The following is a 22,928-nucleotide window of genomic DNA, read 5'->3' as shown; positions in this document are numbered from 1 at the left end:
AAATTGAGGCAATTTTCTGAGAAATCATCAAATGAATCCTCCCGCTGTGTTTGCAGCGTGATGGTGTGTCAGACTCTGACTAAAACCCACCATGTTCCTTCTTAAGCCCTTTATGTATCGGAACTCGCGCGAACAATCCCGCAGCACCCTTTTAAGTACTTGGTCGGACTTTTAAGAGCCATAAGATTTGTTTGAGACACAAGATTGCAATACAAAACCCATAAGATATACATATTTATTTGGCGACTTTTACTTTAAGAAGAGAAGCTAAATCACGGCTGCGACTGCATATCTAACTCAACCCAGTTACTTGGGAAACCCATTACTCCTAGTGAGACTGGTGTCAGACTTACTGGCTTCTGACTACCTGTAACGACTGCCGAGATGCCGCAGATGTTCAAATAACAGCCGGGACCTACAGTTTAACGTGACATCCGAAACACAGTCATTAGTGTCCAAGATATACTTAGAAAGTACATAGGTATTTGCCTGATCTCGTATGGAACCCACACTTTTACTTGAGAGTTTGATTCTTTACCCACTAAGCCACCAAGACTCACACAAATAATTAATTGTCATTATAACGGTAATTATTTACTTCGGAAAGTTTTACTTTTAATGATAGGAAAATCACATTAATTAGAGCTATTCGTAAATCGATTTATTTTGCAACAACTGTTACTCGAGATTTTATCCGCATCCCGAGGGCACTACTTTCCTCACCCGGATAAAAAGTAGCCTGAATATTATTCCGATATATAAGATATATAAGTCGTTACGGGTAGTCAGAAGCCAGTAAGTCTGACACCAGTCTAACCAAGGGTTATTGGGTTGCCCGGGTAACTGGGTTGAGGAGGTCAGACAGGGCAGTCGTTCCTTGTGGCACACTGGTACTCAGCTACTTCCGGTTAGACTGGAAGCCGACCCCAACATAATTGGAAAAAAGGCTCGGAGAATGATGATATAAGCTATATTAAGTACTGTCTTTGTCTGTATCTGTACTTTCTTACTATATCTTGGACATCAATTACTGATTAAAGATGAAAGAAAACATCTCGAGGAAACCTGGACTATAGAGTCTGAAATCATTCACATTGAGCAAGCGTGGAGATTAACGCTCAATCCTTCTCCGTGTGAGAGGAGGTCGCAGCCCAGCAGTGGGACGATAAAAAGGCTGATGATGATGATGATTACTGTCAAGTTTCAGCAATATCATCTTTGTAGTATTCAGCTTAAATCTTTATGTTTATATTTGTGTGATTTTCCATGTCAGTTTTTTTCCTTGAGGGAAAAATGACTTAATTTGACTTGATTCACAGGTTTTGGGAATAAACCAGATCCCCGTAAAGTGGTCATGTATTTAGAGGAAAATACATAAGTACTTATTAGTCAGTATTACTAGGTAACAATGTGTGTATTGTGAACATATTACTTTAAAAAAAACAGTGTCTACGGAGTTTCTTGCCGGCTCTTCTCCATGAGGCCAACTTTTTGGAACCGTGCAACTAGTGTGACGTTTCATAGGAGCCTGCAAAGGCCTATTTGAAATAAAAGCACTTGACTTTGATTATAAATTACAATGTTGCATTTGATGTACTAGCTGTGCCCCACGGTTTCACCCAGGTGTGGAAGAACTACTTTCCGCAACCGGGTAAATAGTAGCCTTTGTCCTTTCTCAGACTGTTCAGTAGTTTTGGCGAGAAAGTTCTAAAGACAGAGAGATACTTTCGCATTTATAATATTAGTAAGAATCTCATTATTTTCTTATTTGAATGATGATTTCAATACTTAACCAATACTCAATGTCTTGCCTACCCAGCTATGTTGGTATCGGCTTCCAGTCTAACTAGATGCAGCTGAGTGCCAGCGTGCCACATGGAGCGACTGCCTACCTGATCTCCTCAACCCATTTACTGGATCACTACCTACGACATATTTACTTTATTCAAGAACAGTGTTCAATAATACAAGTTTTATTATGAAGTACAAAAAATTAAGTGCTTTTTGACAAAGATTATATTCACAAAGGCTTTCCCAGTTCAAAATTGTATTAAGATTTCAAAACTATTCAAATAATTTTGTATAAAATCTGTCCAAGTTCCTGAAATCCCGACGCTATATGGGCGTCTTTGTCCGGATCGAAACGTAAGGGTGGGGACGCCCATTTTCCAAAATGGCTACCCGGCCTAAGAACATGACGTAATATACTCATCTAAGACAATATTCCCGCTCAAACTAACAATATTACCAACAATTTCTACCAATCAAGCACAATTATTACCAATTTATTGATTAATTTTTCTTTAGTATAAAGAAAGTAAGTTAGTTTCTAAGACACGGAAGTTATATGACATACGGTCTGCGCATCAGACAATATGTATTGATCGGGAAAGTAATTTTGATACAGGACTTAATAATTAACACAAAACACATTCAATTTCCTAACCAAACCACACAAAGGAAAACAGAATTTCTAAGGAAAATTCATTTTTTTGACTTGCAACACGGAAATATGTATCACGAAGGAGTTTTTAATGTTATAACCAAGTTCAAGGAGATTTCATTACAGAATGTTCAACTTGAAAAGAAATTTCAAATATAGAATAGAAAGCTACTCACCTCGCGGATCCAATATGGCGTCAAACAAAGAAAGTGATACGAAAAAAAACTGTAATCCTTGACAAAAACATAACAGAATACTGTTTTAATACTTTAAAAGCCACTAAAAGTCAAAAATTGTGTTAAAAAATGTGATTTTAAAGGTTATTTGGGCGACACGACGTTGCACTGTGGTGCAATGATAACTACTGAGGGCTTGCATCGGCAGGGCGCACGCACACAAGCAAAGGCCGCACCCACACACGCGCGCGGCGACGCGTCGTGAAAGCAAGCATACTGCATCTTGCAATTTTACCATAGCAACAACGATATGCGAACGAATTTTTATGATCACGGCTTTACAGTTTTTTGAGGGGACTGCAGAAAGAACCATGTGTTTTAAAAACGTGGTTAGAACTATATTTTGGAAATGCTTATCGAAAAATTTAAGGTGCGTTTTGCATAAGGGCTTAAGAGCAAAAAAATGGGTTTAATGCGCCTAGAAAACTGAATGACCAAAGCTTTATTATTAATAAAGATTTAATCAAAATCGACTGAGCATTCGCCAATTATTGGCGAAACAATTTTGAAAAGAAAATAGGTATGCTTAGTTAAAAAACAAAAAAAAGCACTTTCTTCAGGCTAAAAAACAGCAGTTTTTGAATGTCAAAATCAAAAAAGCTAGGCCCAAAAAGGCCCGCGATTCACCAGTTTCTATATGTAATACGTATTTGCTATTGCTTATTTCATATAAATCTTTGCAAATAAAGCAATTCTCGTATGCAGTTTAACTACCAATGAACCACCTACAATTAAAAAGATGAATCTAAATAATGTGCACAAAGTAGATTGATCATCTCCCGAGCCTTTTCCCAACTGTGTTGGGGTCGGCTTCCAGTCTAACTGAATGCATCTGAGCACCAGTGTTTTCCATAGAGCGACTGTAGAGCGCCTCCTATTCTGACCTCCTCAACCCAGTTACCCGGGCAACCCAATACCCCTTGACAAGACTTGCTGCTGGACTTGCTGCTGGCTACCCGTAACAACTGCTAAAGATGTTCAAATGACAGCCGGGACCCACCGAGTAAACGTGCTTTCAGAAACAAGACCTATTCAAGTTTATGAAGTCATCAGCATCCTCCGAGCCTTTTCCCAACTATATTGGGGTCGGCTTCCAGTCTAACCGGATGCAGCTGAGTACCAATGCTTTACAAGGAGCGACTGCCCTATCTGACCCCCTCAACCCAGTTACCCGGGCAACCCAATACCCCTTGGTTAGACTGGTATGATACACTTAATATGAAAAATTAAACCAATAGATTACTAGCAAGAATGACATCATTATGACGTATCATGATACCATTTCAGGAAAATAACTGTGATTCTATAAATAGTTTATTCAGTAACAGTGTTAATTGCTCGGTTAGAGATAGACAAAGACTTGAGAGTAACCAAGGGGTATTGGGTTGCCCGGGTAACTTGGTTGAGGAAGTCACATAGGCAGTCGCTTCTTGTGGCACACTGGTACTCAGCTGCATCCAGTTAGACTGGAAGCCGACCCCAACATAGTTGTGAATTAGGTCTGGGAGATGATGACAAACTGGAGACTAACGGATGAAAACCAAGCTACTAGTTTACTCATAACCCGTGTCCCGTGGGAACTATTCCGTGCACCTGGATAAAAAGAACTATATAGCCTTGCTCGGTAAATAAGGTATCTTGCAGTGAAAGAATTTTTAAAATCAGTGTAGTATTTCCTGAACAAGCAAACAAAGTCTTCAAGCTTATAATATTAGTATAGATTTAACTCTTAACTTCAACTTGTAACTTCAAAATACCTCAAATCTCCTTCTAAGCCTGAAAAATACTAAACTGAAAATCGCATCAAAAATCGATTCGGCCATAAACATGAGCTAATTCGCGTACAAACATACATACACACATACAAAATAAAACATATTTAAATACACTCTGACAGAAATTAAAATTTTCTTTCTTTCTTCTATTATTTCTCCTTTTCTTTCTTTCTTTCTTCTTTAAAAACCGCCCTTTTCAAAATCGGTTAAAACACCCAGCTACCGCGCTATGATTCAGCCACAATAAAGTAATAGTTGCGCATGTGTGAGTGAGCCACAGTCTAGCTGACTCGACGCTCGTAGGTCATGGTTGTACCACTGAAAATGTTACTCTGTGGTTCGATCTATAATTCTGTTGTAGTTTGTAATGTAGGTTTGCTTGGAGAGTTCAGAATGATAAATAGTTGGTTAGTATAACAGATTATGGGTAGAAAAGAAAACTTGTGAGATGGTGTCACGATAGAGAAGTATGGCCTAAAGGCATATTTTCAGGTAGATGATGTATGTGGGTTAAATATTTTTTTTTTTTTTGATTAGGTAATTGCAGCTACATATTTTACTGACGGAGCTCGTGGCTAAGTGAGAGCTACAGATCTATCGATCCTATGGTAAAGCAGTACCTGGCACGTTCAGTCCGCGTATGTGTGACCATCTATCATGTTTCCTCGGTGCTTTGGAAATAAGATTAATTGGTGGGTCCCGGTTGTTGCTTGTACATCTATGACAGTCGTTACGGGTAGTCAGCAGTCAGTAAGTCTGACAATCGGTTTTACCTGGGGTTATTGGGTTGCCCGGGTAACTGGATTGATGAGGTCAGATTGGCAGCCGCTCCTTGTAAAACACTGGTACCACAGCTGGTACTCTGCATCAACCAGTTACACTGGAAGCCTATTTAAACATACTTCGGAAAAGGCTATATAATGTGACATGACAATTAAATATTGTATGCATTACTTATCATCTGCATCCTGCAAGTACCTGAAAACTAAGTCCTGGAGCTATTTCCCTGACTAAAAAGTCTATCCTTTATCAGGTTCTGAATATGATCCCGTCGACATCAGTTCAGTATTTTCACCGAAAAAACGCAACTGACAGACACTTACTTTCACATTTACAATATTAGTAATATAGGGTGTCCCAAAATTAACGCAAGATTTGAATTTGCCGCCATTTATGCAGTACAGCGTTGCCAACCCTAAAAACAAAATAAATCGACAGTTGACAGTTTAGGGTTAGTAAAAATGGAGCGTTAACAATAGAACAACGTGTCTTCATTGTTGAGCAATATTTCAAAAATAATGAATGCTTGGCGGCCGTAGTTCGAAAATTTCATACAAAATATGGTCGGAATAGTGTTTTAACTTCGTCAACTGTGAAGCGATTAATTGAAAAATTCCGAGAGACAGGATCCGTGGGAGACGCCAAACACACTGGTCGTCCAAAAACAAGCCGTTCAAATGTCAATATAGAGGCAGTGCGTGCGAGTGTCGGTGACAATCCAGGAACCTCAATTCGGCGTCGTGGACAAGAATTGCAAACAAGAAGCTCTCTACAGCGTATACTCACTAAAGATCTGTGTCTCCATGCTTACAAAATTCAATTAACACAACTACTGAAGCCCAATGACCATGCACAGCGAAGAGAGTTTGTTGAATGGATTATTGAGCAATAACAAATGAATGTTGATTTTTCGAGCAAACTCATCCTAAGCGACGAAGCACATTTTCACCTTGATGGCTTTGTTAATCGCCAAAATTGCCGCTTTTGGGGTTCTGAAAACCCACATGTGTATGCAAAGCCGCGGAGGCCATTTGCCCGATGTGTTATTCCATAAATAACCCTATCCTATGTACTTTATGAATCAATAAAAAAATTACAATCAAAAGACTAAAAACTGTGTTTTCTATTTAATTCAAATCTTGCGTTAATTTTGGGACACCCTTTATAAGGATGTATTTAATATGTACCTGAATGTTACTACATACATGTATTTCCTTCAGTCCTTCTAAACATAACAAAACAGCATCAAACACTGACCTAGTACAATATACTATTAGTTTATATAACGAAACACAATCCATTTTAACAAGACCTCCCAGACATATTAGAATCTCACTATACGGGAGCTCTCATAAACTGGACGGTAAAATCCAGGGATCGAGGTGGCTTATATATGTTGAGCTCTGAATATCGTTGGTATATATAGATATAAGAGGTCTATGTAAAATGGTAGGTAGTATATAATGTTTAGTACTGGTATATCCTGGTCTCCCGGGATGGGTAAAGTTTCTATTTAAGTAGAAAAATGTTCGTTTGTGTTTATAAAAAAATTTATATGAAAAAAATTTTTTTTTAATGTTTTCAGTGACTGTGTTTCTTACAGCTGATATAAGAAGATACATAGATATACAGTCGACTCTTGTTAATTCAAACCTGCGATATTTCGAACCTCTCGTTAATTCAAAGTTACCACAAGTTCCCTACAAAATCTCTTTATATTTCGAACTAAATCAATACATTTTTATGCACTTAGTAATTCGAACGAAAATAGCATTGCTTTATAACAAAACGACGCGTTAATTCGAATTCTTAGTCGTCCAACACTCGAGAATTCAAAGTTGCAGAGAGAATGAGGCGGAAAGATTCTAAGTCAGGAGTCAGAGAGCAGTCTGAGTAGCAGCAACCTTTTCTTGAAGCAGTATGACGGAGCTGTTTCGAAAGATTAATGCGTCTTTAAACTTTTGACATTGTTATAAAATAGCAGTTAACAAATAATAATTGATCAATACTTAGTAATTCGAAGTTTTATTTATTTTCTCTCACAAATTTCGAACCATTTAATATTTCAAAAACTCGATAATTCGTAATATTTTAAGAGTCCCTCGAGTTTCGAATTAACGAGAGTCGACTGTACTTTATTAGGTTACACCAATTTTACATTTTTGATCTTAAACTAGTAAAAGTAGATGACATAATGGGCGGTCTTATCGCTAAGAGCCACCTCTTCCAGACAACCTTAGGATGGATTGAGACGAGAAGGAATAGATTATATTTTACATACATACATAATGTGTATGAGGTAATAGGTTCGCCCGTATACTCATATTATGAATGATGCCTCGTTGGTCTAGTTGTCGCAAGTGTAGCTGCTGAGCACGAGGTCTCGGGTTCGATTTCCGAGTCGGACCGAAATCACTTTGTGGGTTTTAGAAGACTTTCACAAAGCAGCCCGAAGCCTGGAAGTTGGTGATTGATTCACCCGTGCATCGGAGAGCACGTAAATGTCGGTCCTGCGCCTGATCTCTTTCCGGTCGTGTCGGATTGCCGTCCCATCGGGCTATGAGAGTGAAGGAATAGGGAGTGCACCTGTGTCTGCGCAAATGCTTGTGCACTATAATATGTCCTGCGCAGTTGGCTAATCTCCTTACATGAGAACAGCCGCCGTAGCCGATAATCGGCTAGGAGGACATCATCATCATCATCATCATTATGAAACTTAACATAACTTGGTATGTTCGGAACATACAAGACTTTGGGCAAAAAATTGCATAAGATTGACATGCTTACACAACTCTGAAAGAAATGTACTCCAAATTGCAGTAGATGTAGAGTTTTATAAATAACTAGATGCTTTCCTGCGGTTTCACCCGCGTCCCGGGGGATCTTTTTCCCGTATCGGGATAAAATTTAGCCTATGACACTCGGGAAGAATGCAGCTTTCCAACAGTGAGAGAATTTTACAAATTGGTTCAGAAGTTTCGGAGCCTTTAGGCATTTATTTACATAGTCAGAACATGACATAAGTAGAAGAATCACAAATTAGTACAAATGCCCTGTTTATTTCTAATGAAGTCTCTTCCTTATTGTTATTATATTATACTAGCTGGTGCCCGCGACTTCGTCTGCGCAGGTTTAGTATTTCGAACAATATGTTTATAAATTGTAGCCTATGTGTTATTCTGATGTATAAGCTATATTATTGTAAAGTTTCATTAAAATCCATTCAGTAGTTTTTGCGTGAAAGAGTAACAAACATCCATACATCCATACATACAAACTTTCGCGTTTATAATATTAGTAGGATTTTGGGTAAAAACTACTTTTTCTTCAAGAATTTCATAACTTAAAGTACTAGCTACTATAATAATTATAACAAGTCTAGTTCCTTCTTTCATATCAGCCAGATGTAACCCTTCATTGTGCGTTTATCTGTCACCGATAACCTCGCGAACTGCTGTAACTTATCCTTACTAATAATTATATATTGCGAAAGTTGCTCTGTCTGTCTGCAGCACTTTTACTCCAAAACTACTGGACCGATTTACATTGGTGTACTGATAGGCTAAAGTTTGAGAAAGGACATATAACTTCTTTTTACCCGGGTGCCGGAAGTACTTCCCTCGTGACGCAGGCGAAATCGCGAGGAACAGCTAGTTTGATAAGAGGGTTGAACTTAAGTATGGTTTGACGTGTATGTGTATAATATGTTTGTTACTCTTTCACGTAAAAACTACTCTATGAATTTTGATGAAACTTTGCAGTAATGTAGTTTATATGACAGAATAACACATAGGCCACTTTTTATTCATCTGCCTAAAGTCCAACTGGAGATAGTAATACAAAATATTCACCCAGACATTCATTTAATGACATAGTTGGAAAAGGCTAGGTAGATGATGATATATTCACTCAAAGCCCATACACTATGGGCACAGATTACTATAATAGTTACAACGCTATGGGCGTCACTTCGTAACTTCAGTTGCTACAAAGTATGCTAGCGATAGATCAATAACTACTAATGGCTACCCCAATATTCTATCTATCTATTGTTTTCCTTACTAGAGATAGGAATTTGACATTCCCTGTATGGGGCTAATGTTAATGTCATGTCTAGGTAGACATAACATACACATTAGACAGGGGTCTCAGTCATTCAGTCTAGGCAGACTGAAATTAGATACGGCTTCTGACAATATAATAGTCCACACAAAAACATGTTATGTCTATGAAGTTTTTCTAAGAAATAATTTTCTTTAAGGGTGTTATGTTATTATACCTACTTATCAAATATGTATACGTAATGGTCTGCGTCATTGATCTAGAATGACTGCTGTGCACAGTGTCTCGGGGTCGATTCCTGGGTAAGGCCGATAGTTATTCCTTCCTTGTATGAGGAGAGGCCTGTATCTAGCAGGGCAGACAACAACCAGGTATAAGCTAATCCTTTTCATTACAAAATATCTTCGTCTCTGTCTGCTGAACCGAATAAGATGAAATTTGGCACTGAACTAGGCACTTTCAGATGAGTTTATGTTACTTACTATCCATCAGATACCCCCGGGAATCATGTCAAACCGTAGGCGGAAACTAGTACTAGATAAAAAATATTTTTTCACTTTTGCCAAAAACATAATTTTTAAACTACTCGATAATTGGCCGGCTCTACAATCTCTTCGTAAACAGGAAAATATAAACGATTATCTAAATTCTGATCACTACTCATTGAACGTGCAGTCTAAATGGAAGTCAGATCTGAAACGCCATGAGGCTGGCAATCAGCCAAAATCAATTAATACCATTGTTTGAGATGAGAAATGTTAGTGCCAATTGTAATGTGACTTTACTTAATGAAAAATGCTGTCATTAGGCTTTCAGTCTAACTGGATGCAGCTGAGTACCAGTTGCAGGGGAAATTGGTAAGACTAGTTGCCAGACTTTCTGGCTTCAGACTAACCGTAATGTCTACATAAGTAAAAATATTTATAAATAGCACAGTGCAGACTTAATAGACGGCTGTCAGTTGCCCTGATGGTTGCCAAAAAAAATTATTTTGAAGAAAATCTTGATTCCAATCAAAGTTTTCAGTCGGTTTGATGCTAAAGATCTGATAATTGTAATGTACGTACTACCATTCATCTTCATACTAATTTATGAGCCCAAACAAACTATCGGCGGATTAAAAGTTTGCAGTGTGCGGGTACTCTAAATGTCTCTATAAATATTTTTGTAGGGTTTCACTAAATAATAAAGAGTCATATAATTGTATTTTAAATAGGGCAAGTAACTAGCACCTTTTATTAAAAGGAAACTATATGACACACCTCAAAATACAGCAAGCATTTTAAAATCACAACTTTCTTCATTAAAAAAAGAAACTAATTATCTTTTCCAACACGATTTATTAATTCAGTAGCCACAACATTCATTAAAACTACAATATAGCTTATCCAAAATCATAAATAGCGCGAAGATAATACCAATTAAAGCCAAACAGGACATTCGCAAGTACATCGCGAGTACTTCGACATGGCAACAGAAATTTTAACAACACCACTTTCAACTTGACTCAAGCCTTTGACACCCTTTCCATCGAAATTAAACCTTATTTTTCAGACTCTAAGGTTCGAAATCAGTTAAAGTATAAACATTTCACTTACTCAACCTAAAACTGGTTGAAAAATAATTGATAAGAGGCAAGCAAGTTGATTTTTGTTGGACTTTTTTGCGCGTGTACCACAGGGCTCGATCTTCGGCCCTTTGTATGTCAGTGTCCTTGGTACAACTTGGGGTCGGGAGATGTATGACCGAATTTTAAGTTTAGCAATTGAAATTGAAAATATAAAGTAATTGTTATTTTCAAGGGCTGATGAGCATAAATGGTGAAATGAATAGATGAGTTTATTTGATGATTTATGTTAATTTTTATTCTTGGAGTGCTTGAGTTGGTTTCTCAGGGTATTTTTATTGGATTAGTGAATTGAAGACTGTCCTTGACTGCAACTCGGAATGAAATGAAGTAGGATTCGTTTTTATAGGTATTAGAAATTGGTGAATAAATTAAGGACTAAGAATAAAGTATAAAGAGCTGTCATCACATTCACCGCTTGAGAGCAAAGAAAAAATCACGGGTTATTCAAAGTTATGCAACATTTTGAATAAACTTTGTGTCATACATAGGTATTTTGTAATTGGCTTTTCGTACTTTGGTTTCTAACATACATTATCTGCAGTATCTGCCTAGCTTTTTCCATTTTCTGGTTCAACATCCAGTCAAAACCTATTACAGTTAAGTACCAGTGTGACTGCCTATCATCGTCGGTTTTGAGGGACTCAGTATATAATTTATGTATTTACCTCTTTTATAATAAATCATCTGCTTCGACTTTCCTCAAGTATTTTGAGTCCAGCTTCCAGTCTAATATAATTACAACTGAGTACCAGTATGCCAGACTGCTTATCACACTATGACACCCCTTCTGAAATTCATCATTTATTTTTTCTAACATAGATGGCGACCTATTCACGGAGTGACCGCGCCTTACCTTACGATCCTTAACCCGGGCTATTACTAGGAACTAGCTATATATTCCACATCAGCAGATATTGAACATCCTTGGCAGTCGTTACGGGTAATCAGAAGCCAGTAAGTTGGACACCAGTCTAACCAAGGGGTATTGGGTTGCCCGGGTAACTGGGTTGAGGAGGTCAGATAGTCAGTCGCTCCTTGTGGCACACTGGTACTCAGCTGCATCCGGTTAGACTGGAAGCCGACCCCGACATAGTTGGGAAAAGGCTCGGAGGATGAGGATGATGTGCAGATGTCGGCTCAATACGGCAGGTAGATAGCTAGGTGGGTCGCGGAAGTGGCCGCCGGGGCGATGACCCGGCTGAGAGCGAGGCCCGGCGGCGAAGGTGGGGTGTTAGTGACAGCGGATTGAGGTCATGTAGATAATATGCTTTAAAAATATATCTAAATCCTTCTCCCAAGTTTGAGAGCAACTATGCTGAAATAACGTATGTCTAGTTTTCATAATTAAAACTTCAATACAGACATCATCTGATTGGCACTACAATTGAGAAGTATAATGGATGAAAGAATTTCCATTGTATATTTTCTGTTACGGTGCATCCTATGTTGGCGATCCGGAACTGCGAACGAGAAGCGATTTTTTTAAGTGTCTATGAGACGTAGTGCGATATGAGGTCGGGCACCGTCCGCATGTCCGAATTCGCTTCGGATCACGCTGTATTTACATTCGCGTTGATTCCCCAACGCAGGACGCATCCTATTATAATTATTGTTTATTGCACACACGAATATGTTTTAACACACCCAATACAGAAAGGTTATATCCAAAGGCGAGTTTAAATGAGCGATTTCACACTAGTGGATTTGCCGCTCTATTTTTCCGATATCTTTCGGGCGGGGAACCGCACTTCAGGTTTTATGTCGTGTGGGATGTGACGCGCGTATACAGTAGAATCCCGATTATCCGGATCAATTAAAACCAGGGGTATTCCGTATAATCGAAAATCCGGATAACCGATTTCAAAGCAAATCAAATAATATTTAAGTTTTAATAATTTTTTATTATGTAATGGGTTTTACTTAGATAATACGATACATAAAAATCGAGCTATAACGATAGATAATGAATTACATAATACCTATGTAATTTAAAATTTTGGTTGGAAATAACTTGTTATAGATTTTTGACGTAATGAATCACATCTTTTTCTCGCAGCCAAGTCCCTGATGCGCTTCAGTTGTAACAACTGTATGGGATCCGATTCGTCCTGTCTTTCAAACCACTTAAAAGCAACATCTAGAGCTTCAAAAGCTTCTGCGTGAGATGGTACTTGACATACATCCCCAGTTTCAGTCTCTTCTTCATCTTCTCTCTCGTTACTGTTTAAATCCTCAATGATTTCTTCATCAGTTAATATTTGGAATCCAGGGTCTTCACTATCGCAGTTCAGCCACTCTATAATATTCTCTTCATCGCACCCTTCACCAATGCTAAGAATTTTCATTGCTTCGGTTATTTCTTTAAAATCGTCGTGCGGTTTAATTGAAGAATCAGATAGAGTTAATTTTAATAATTTATTCCATGCCCTTTTTAATGTTTGCAATTCCACAGAATTCCACGCTTCTACCAGCATATAACAACAATCTTTTAAATTAATTTCTTTAAAAAACTTTAACAACGTTTCTATTTCACTGTCGTCTGCTGATAAAAGACGACGCAGTAGCTGCTTTCTGTATAAACGTTTTAAAGTTTCAACGACACTTTGGTCCATAGGTTGCAATATCGATGTTACGTTAGGGGGCAAAAACTTAACCGTGAACTTCCCATTTTCTCGATTTAGTGTTTCAGCGGAAGGGTGCGTTGGCGCATTATCTAATAACAACAATACATCGCCCTCTTTTCCCACGTCCTTTTGAAATTTCTTCACCTCAGGAATAAACGTATTTTCATACCAAGTAAGAAAAATATCTGTGTTCATCCACGCTTTTTGTTGGTTAGCGTAAATTAAGGGTATTTTAACATTCCTGAAACAGCGCGGATTTTTTGATTTACCAATAAGTAACAGTGGCAATCGATGTGTTCCTTTAGCGTTTGCGCAAACCATAACTGTAACTCTGTCCTTACTCACTTTGTGCCCCGGTGCTGCATTTTCACGTCGCGATGCTAATGATCTGCTTGGTAGAGCTTTCCAATTAAGACCTGTTTCGTCCGCATTGTATACAAAATCTAAATCGTATTTTTTTTCATCTAGAAATTCTTTTAACTCGGTCACAAAAGAGTCGGCTGATGCAACGTTAGCAGACAGTTTTTCTCCTTGAATCTCCAGTTCTCGAATTCCATGTCTGGATTTGAATCTTGCTAACCATCCACAGCTCGCCTTGAAAGAAGTATCACCACCAAGTTTTTGATTAAAATCCAATGCTTTTTCACATAACAGAGGTCCAGATATGGGCTGACCGCATGCTCTCTTTTGTAAGAACCAAGTAAAAACTGCATTCTCCAGAATTTCATTTTGAGATTTTTTCATGACTTTACGTTGCGAACTTCCATCTTCTTGCTCAAGCGCGCAGGTGAATTTCATTATGGAATCAGAATTTTTTTTAATGTCTGATATCGTAGAAGTTCCGACACCATATATTTGTGCCAACTTACTGCCAGATTCACCATTTTTTATACTCTCAATTATCTTCATTTTGTCTTTAAGAGACAACACTACTCTTTTTCGCTTGGACATTTTAAATTTCCAACACAAAACGTAAACAAAAACGAAAGACAACCTTTCAGTTGAACGCTATCAAAGAAAATGAAGCAATAACAAACACTATCCCGCAAACAAATGAGAGCGGGAGTACACCGTCGGAGGCGGGAATAAACTTGTCGTAACACGTCTCGTTGCGTCGTCAAAACGTTTTTAAATTAATTATTAGAGCCGAGACGAATGAGTCCGGATAATCGGATGTTCGGATAATCGAGGTTCGGATAATCGGGATTCTACTGTACTCGCAAAAAATCCGCTCTAGTGTGAAAGCGCTGTTATTATACTAAGTCAAATTATTAAAATAAAATCAATATTATGTAGGTGTAAAAAAAGTGTAAAAAATACTTACATTATCGTTTCTGAAGAAGTTTGCGTATTAACTGTGTAATCCAAAATCTGAAAAAAAAAACAGAATAACCATTAAAAATTGAAAAAAAAAGAAACAAAAACGTTTGAGTTATTATTTCGCAAAACATATTAACATTAAATCAAGTCTCGCTACCACTGGCACCACACCTCAACCCGACGCGCATACGACTGCGGACTATAGCCCTCTCTTTCCTTCCCACGCACAAGCCTACGCCCGTCTCCCTCGCACACCAAGAGAGAGTTTACCTTGGGAATTCGGCATCGATAGAACCAGAAACGCGTTACAGAAAGGGGTGAAGGGGGGTGAATTGGGGGTCTAGGGTGGGGTGAATAGGGTGCTAGGGGGGCACTCGTCCCCCTTAAAGCAGTTCGATTAAAATACATATACATTTATGTATAATTGTGTACGTGAAACAAAATTAGTTAGACTTCAAGCTTTGAATAATGTTTGGGAGTATGTCTACATTTTGTTCATTATTTTCTGTTATAATGTACATTAATATAGTTTTAGCTTGCGGCTGTTTTTGGTACTAGCTTCCGCTCCCAGTTTCACCCGCATGTTGGAGATATTGCTTCCTGTTCATGGATAGAGTAGCCTATATATTATTCTGATATAAGTCGTGGCGGCTTATTAGCTAAAGAACCAACCAAGTGAGTTGATTGCAGGTCAGGCAAGAACCTATACAACTTTTTTAACTTTGTACTTTCTACATCTATACTATTATTATAAAGGGGAAAACTTGCTTGTTTGTTTGTTTGGTTGTAATGAATAGGCTCAAAAACTACTGGACCGTTTTTAAAAATTCTCTCACCATTCGAAATCTACATTATCCACGAGTAACATAGGCTATATTTTATCCCGGTGCGGGCAGTAGTTACCACGGGACGCGGGTGAAACCGCGGGAAAACGGCTAGTATATTATATGTAGATACCAATTACTGATAAAAAGCGAAGGAAAACATCTCGAGGAAACCTGGACTATAAAGCCTGATTACCAACTCGCATTGAGTAATCATTTTGATTAACGGTCAAACCTTTTCCGTGTGAGAGGAGGCCGCAGCCCAGCAGTGGGACGATACAAACGCTGATGATGATGACGAAAAGAGGTCATTGCTCTTCAGAAAAAAGAAACTGATAAACACTTTTAAATGAACACACTATAACACAGAATTCTTGAACCAATGCCAACTATTCAGGAATGTCAACAGTTAAATGATATATTTTCATACTAGCTGTTTCACCAGCTCTGGGGGAACATTATCATCTCCCGAGCCTTTTCCCAACTATGTTGGGGTCGGCTTCCAGACTAACCGGATGCAGCTGAGTACCAGTGTGCTACAAGGAGCGACTGTCTATCTGATCTCCTCAACACAGTTACCCGGGCAACCCGATAGATACCTCTGGGTTAGATTGATAGTTAGACTCTCTGGCTTCTGACTATCTCTGGCTATGTTCAAATGACAGCCAGGCATACCTATATCTGCATAAAAAAATTATGAATATCAGATCAGCCATTATCCCCTGAAAACGTAAATAGTTACACTAAAATATTTTCACACATTTTTAACCCACTTCAAAAAAATGAAGTTCTCAGTTAGACCTGTGTGTAATTATGTACCCACCCAAAACAAAAATGTGAAAGGCTGCCAAGTTCGATAATATGGAAATCCTTCGCCTATAAAAGAAGTGAGATCTGAATAAGTACCAAGTTCCATACACATACCTCAGTTAAAAATAGTTACTTTTTAATAATGTTACTTGGCAAGTTTTCACACACCTTCTTATAAACCTACTAAACGCAATGAATCAAGTATTTAATTTTCTATTAAAACTTGCCAAGTAACATTATTAAAAAGTAACTATTTTTAACTGAGGTATGTGTATGGAACTTGGTACTTATTCAGATCTCACTTCTTTTATAGGCGAAGGATTTCCATATTATCGAACTTGGCAGCCTTTCACATTTTTGTTTTGGGTGGGATTTCAATTATTTTTGTAAGGTTGTTTATTTTATTTTTTTCTTATGATTAAGTTAGTTAAGGAAATGTCTCATTTATACTATCTTTCAGATTTTTGAATATGCACTATGCTTCTTACAAAGAAATGAACTAGATTAACTAAATGGACTAGATTTACCAACTGACTGACATGACATGTTATCATATATTATGTTCGTGGATCAAACTTACACATTCGTTATTTTCGAAAGTGACTCACACTTGGCCGTTTTCAGATTTTTACTTTGACTAAATACAAACCTTTGTAACGAATTTCAGATCGGTACGACCATTCGAAGATATATTATATAAATATAGATAAAGGACAATGGGCACAAATATATGGGACCTGGTATACCCCACCAATAGGAATGTCATATATACCATTGGATAGGTCTTTTTATGTAGAACAATATTTACTATGACAGCTTTGTTGAAATGTTTGTCCGTTCTGAGATATAGATCAAAAACTGTGCAAAAGTTAGAACTAAATAATCTATTGATAACTCAAGTTTTTAAAGGAAAATCTAAGTACTACCAAGTGTAAGTCTTGTAAGTGCTAACTGCTGTGCCCGTTAGGGTCCATAATTGTTACTATTAGGTATGTAGCATTTCAACCTTTTATAACGGACAAACAATAGAACAAAGCTGTCATTGTAAATATTGTTCCAATTAAAAAGACCTATCCAACGATATATATGACTTTGCTATTGGTGCGGTTTCTCATTACGCCCAAAATCCAGTTGATACAATAAAAGGTTGAAATGCTACATAATAGTAACAATTATGGACCCTAACGGGCACAGCAGGTAGCACTTACAAGACTTACACTTGGTAGTACTTAGATTTTCCTTTAAAAACTTGAGTTATCAATAGATTACTTAGTTCTAACTTTTGCACAGTTTTTGATCTATATCTCAGAACGGACAAACATTTCAGCAAAGCTGTCATAGTAAATGTTGTTCTACATAAAAAGGCCTATCCAATGATATATATGACATTGCTATTGGTGGGGTATACCAATCTGCCCATTGTCCTTTAGTTCGTTTTAGTTCCTTAGGGGTATAAATTTACACTGGGTATTTTACACCTTCATTATTTTGAAACCGACTCACACTTGGCCATTTTCAGATTTTTCCCTTTACCTTGACATAAAGACCTACCTCCATGCCAAATTTCAAGTCAATACGACCATTGGAAGTGGTCTAGGTTTTTGATGAGTGGGTCAGTGAATCAGTGAGTCAGTCAGTGAGTGTATAGTAAAAATAGCGATTTTCTGACGTCAATATCTCAAGACCTACAATAGGTATATTAATGAAATTTTGTATTTTAGATAAGTGAGGGGGTCTCAACAGATACTAGAAATTTGAAATGTGTAAATAAAATAGATTTTGAGTTATAGGGGGGTCGAATTTGGCCCGAAATGGTTCGTGTAATATAACCCACGGCCGGTGTGTCGCTTTTTTTGCTCGAACTTGGCGGACACACTGCCGTGTGTCTAGATGTCTGCTTGTGCACGATTATCTCACGTTTTGCTGAACTGACTTTACTGCTGTTTTCAGCAAAGTATAAGGTATAATCATTGAAGTCGTGGTGGCCTAGTGGGTAAAGGACCAACCTCTCAAGTATGAGGGCGCGGGTTCGATCCCAGGTCAGGCAAGTACCAATGCAACTTTTCTAAGTTTGTATGTACTTTCTAAGTATATCTTAGACACCACTGACTGTGTTTCGGATGGCACGTTAAACTGTAGGTCCCGGCTGTCATTGAACATCCTTGGCAGTCGTTACGGGTAGTCAGAAGCCAGTAAGTCTGACACCAGTCTAACCAAGGGGTATCGGGTTGCCCGGGTAAATGGGTTGAGGAGGTCAGATAGGCAGTCGCTTCTTGTAAAGCACTGGTACTCAGCTGAATCCGGTTAGACTGGAAGCCGACCCCAACATGATTGGGAAAAAGGCTCGGAGGATGATGATTGAAGTCTGTTTAATTTTTTGTAAAAAGAGCATTTTTTATAGAGCTAGGCCATGACCTATATTAAGGAATCATCATAAATACAATTTTCACACAAAACATCGACACTAGTGTTGTTCTGACCACACGGTCGAAAAACTTATCGAGCGAACGTCCTTGAGTTATTTAGATAATTCACAAAGTCATAGATATATTGCACAGATATAGACACGTATGTCTGGCCTTACCGACGACCGATAGAGAGGAGGTCGAGATTATAACATTAGTCTTATCATTTCATCACGACTTTACGCGTAGGAGATGTGTAGAATGCGGGATTGTACATGATGGGCGCTGGTACATGAAGGGCTTAAGAAGGAACATGATGGGTTTTAGTCAGTAAGAGTCTGACACTCCCTCACGTTGCACCCACGGCGGGGGAGGTCATTTGATGATTTCTCATTTAAAAAAAAAGAGATAGGGAGAGGAGCCCGTAGCTAAGTGACAACCGGAGACCGTGGCTAGGTAATTATAAAGAAAGGGTAACCATCAATGTCATTATAAGTTCTCACTTCTCGGCTGTTATTTGGACTTTTTGGTGTTCGTTATGGGTAGTCAGAAGCTTGAAGTTTTAAACCAGAACTTCATCAGAGGTATCATGTCGCAAAGGTAGCTGATTTGTGGAGATCAGATAAACAGTCACTTGGTGTAAACAGTGTATGTACGAGTACATAGCTGAAGAAAGGCTGGGCAGATGATGATTTCTGACAACAGTTGGTAGTCCAAAAAAAAAAACTGCAGTCGATTGGACTGAAATGTGATTCACAGATAGGTGTGGAAAGGCAGATGATGATGATACAAGCATTGAACCTATCCAATGATGTATTAAATGGTCCCAGTGACTTATAAACAGGTTGAATAGCAAACACACACCTTTTTCAATGAACCCTCAGAATATTTATTGAAAAAAAAAACTTAGCTTTAGAGCTTTAGAGCCCTTTTCAAGTCCCATGTAACACAGTCACGAATATCACTACACCATTACAGCTACATTTAAAAACAAATGAAAAAGCAAACTCAAAAACTTGTCATCGCGAATCCTTTGTTTCAAAAACTCTTCCTTTATCCAATAACAAGGAGAAATCGCTTAAACAAAGAATGTTTGATAACCGATAATATATCGATGAAATAAGGAAATCGATAAGACTAAACTAGACTTTTCTATCGGTAAGGCGCATCACTAATATGTTGTCTATGAGAGTGAAGGAATAGTGAGTGCACCTGTATCTGCGCAAATGCTTGGGCACTATAATATGTCCTGCGCAGCTGGCTGATCTCTTTATATGAGAACTACTACCGAGGCCTAGAATATGCCCAATCTATTCCCAAATATTTTGTAGGGTTTCAGTCCTACCAGATGCAGTAAGTACCAGTACTTTACATGGAGTGCACTGACATCAATTACAAGGAGACATTTGGCTAATGATAATGACTGCTTAAAATCTGCCTATCTCGTCAGCAGGTCACATCCCCTTGGATGCCCATTAGATTGATTATCAGACTTTCAAACTTCTGACTGACCACTCTACTCGGGTCACTATTAAATTAGATTATCCACAAGCTAAAAATGTATATTTTCTTTAATAACTTACAGGCCAAAATCATGGTTACGTTTATAAACACTTTTAGACATCATCGTTATCCTCCTGCCTTTATCCCAATTTTATTTGTACACATACTCTTCTGTATGCCATCATCTCACACGTAACAGCCTTTCTGCTATATCGACTTTCACACAATGATCCATCGTTTCTTTGGTCGTCCTCTTCCTCTGTGAAATCCACATTTGTTTTGAGCACTTTGATTGAAAAACGACATTCTTTATTACAATTCAATTGTTTGATTTGACCAATAGATTCACGATTAAATAATTACTGACAAACTGTAATAGGAGCATTTATTAGTTGTTAGGTCTTTAGAGATCAAATATTTGCTGCTTTACAATGATTGCATCTTCATCTGCCGAGCCTTTTCCCAACTAAATTGGGGTCGGCTTCCAATCATCATATGTCCCTCTGTGGAGGCAGCATGACGGAGTGTCAGACTCTTACTGACTAAAACCTACCATATTCTTTCTGAAGCCCTTTATGTACCAGTGCCGCGGTAACTCTTTGGCCTCCAGTCTTATACCTAATTTGTTTAGGTCTTTAAAGTAACAGTGTTACATATGGAGTGACTGCCTACCTCACCTGCTCAAGAGAAAGACGAGTCTTACTAAGGCTGGTTGACAGATTTTCTGACTTCATACTTAACGATTAGCAAAGTTAACTAAACATGAACCACTACCCGCTGGGAACTTAATCAACGTGCCCTCTGAAACACGGAGGAGCTTGACATGACAAGAGAGCCACCCATCTACCGCCCGGCCGCATCAAGCGTTGCTTAACCTTATCATCGATCGATCCTAACGCACCCTAATTATACACAAGGTCACCCAACAGTCAGGGCACGCCACCATAGTGGCGGTAAGTCCCCTCTTTGAGGAGTGGCTCGGGAGGAGTCGCGGCGCCCTCACCGGACACGGTTGTTTCGGGAGGTACCTGCATCGAATCGGTCGTGAGGAGGCGCCCGGGTGTCACCACTGTGCGGACAGGACACGGTGGACCACATAGTCCAGGAGTGCCCTGCGTGGGAAGGGCACCGCCGCGGCGGCGACCTCTCGCGTCCGGCCCTGGTTCACTCACCGCTGCTAACCCTGTTGCATGCTGTTAAAAAAAAAAGGTCGCCCAACAGTGAACCAACAATTTTGGAAAAAAAATCGACTATTTAACAAATTCGAGTACAACATCCCAACACTAAAACTTATCATAAATATGCAAATGATAACAACAATAGCAATTGTTAGCAATATGATCGACGATAAGACATTACACGACCAACTTAAGTAGACCCGCGACAAAACTACAAACTAAAATTATTTCATACGTTTTCTTAGCCCGTCGTGGTGGCCTAGTGGGTAAAGAACCAACTTCTTAAGTATGAGCGTGTATTCGATTCTAAATCAGGCAAGTATCAATGCAACTTTTCTAAGTTTGTATGTGCTTTCTAAGTATATCTTGGACACAAATGTGTTTTGGAGGGCATGTTAAACTCAGTAGGTCCCGGCTGTCATTGAACATCTTTGGCAGTCCTAGGTAGTCAAAAACCAGGAAGTTTAACAACCAGTTTTAGTAGGTATTGGGTTGCCCGGGTATCTGGGTTGAGGAGGTCAGATAGACAGTCGCTTCTTGTGGTACACTGGTACTCAGCTGCATCCTGTTAGACTGGAAGCCGACCCCAACATAGTTGGGAAAAGGCTCGGCAGATGATGCTATGTTTTAGAGAGCTCAAGTTACACTGGGTATAGATTATAGACGTTTTGAGAACAGATCTAAATCTCTATGCTATGTGTGTTAGGGGGACGGCATAGATAATGTTATTGTATATCTATCCTTGTATGATTAACCTTTTTCAATAACTTCCTATTTTGTTTTGTATTGGTTGAATATCCGCGAATTTTTGGTTAGGAATTGCGAATTGTGATTAAATATGCAAATAAAAAGTATGGTTTATGAAAATCTAAGTTTTTTTCTGCATGTGTTCCTCATTTCACCGAAATTGGTACATTAGTTATTGATTGAAAGTCCATCAGAAATTCCATAAAAAAATACTATTGCATTGCAGTCTAAAAACTATTAATAAATTAGATACTTACACTTTCAAAGCTCCCATATACCAAAACCAACATTTACATAGATAAACTAAAAACCCGTGACGATAGAAAAATAGATAACACTCAAAAAAAATGTTCCCAAAAAATACTCGACGCTGATTGGTCGACCCTTTTTTTCTATTAGGGCCGACTGTCACAACGTGAGTCTAGGATAGTTGAACGAAGGGACAATTTTGACCAATCGGTTGAAAGCATCATTTATATTCAAGATGTTTCTGAGTCAATATTTGAATAGTAGACTCTAGTAGATAAGAGTGGTTAGAATTTTTTGTCGTGTTTTCGGTAGTAGATAAGTTGTCCTATTTATTATTATTTT

General features: G+C 38.4%; 1 protein-coding gene and 1 long non-coding RNA gene across 3 annotated transcripts in view; both read right to left on the bottom strand.

The window, feature by feature from the left end:
- LOC124643692 overlaps positions 1-22,928 on the bottom strand; it is a 114,684-nt gene that overhangs the window by 69,653 nt on the left and 22,103 nt on the right. Inside the window, exon 2 of one of the 2 annotated variants that reach the window (XR_006985971.1) lies at positions 14,875-14,921. This is a non-coding gene — a long non-coding RNA (uncharacterized LOC124643692). Of the gene's footprint in view, positions 1-2,619; positions 2,796-14,874; positions 14,922-22,928 lie in introns of those variants that run through there. The other variant, XR_006985970.1, reaches the window with a different exon arrangement.
- Positions 12,807-14,737, bottom strand: LOC124643679 (jerky protein homolog-like). Its single transcript, XM_047182715.1, has one exon. It carries the CDS (start codon positions 14,499-14,501, stop codon positions 12,915-12,917), a length of 1,587 nt encoding a protein of 528 aa, XP_047038671.1. The 5' UTR covers positions 14,502-14,737; the 3' UTR covers positions 12,807-12,914.

The sequence above is a fragment of the Helicoverpa zea genome, chromosome 28 (genome assembly GCF_022581195.2).
Source record: "Helicoverpa zea isolate HzStark_Cry1AcR chromosome 28, ilHelZeax1.1, whole genome shotgun sequence".
Lineage (NCBI taxonomy): Eukaryota > Metazoa > Arthropoda > Insecta > Lepidoptera > Noctuidae > Helicoverpa > Helicoverpa zea.
The sequence above is the reverse complement of the archived record's forward strand: the minus strand, read 5'-3'. Positions and strand labels throughout refer to the sequence as shown.

Bases quoted from the DNA above. Each gene is read 5' to 3' on its own strand.
- LOC124643679 (XM_047182715.1), bottom strand. From the start codon at position 14,501: ATGTCCAAGCGAAAAAGAGTAGTGTTGTCTCTTAAAGACAAAATGAAG.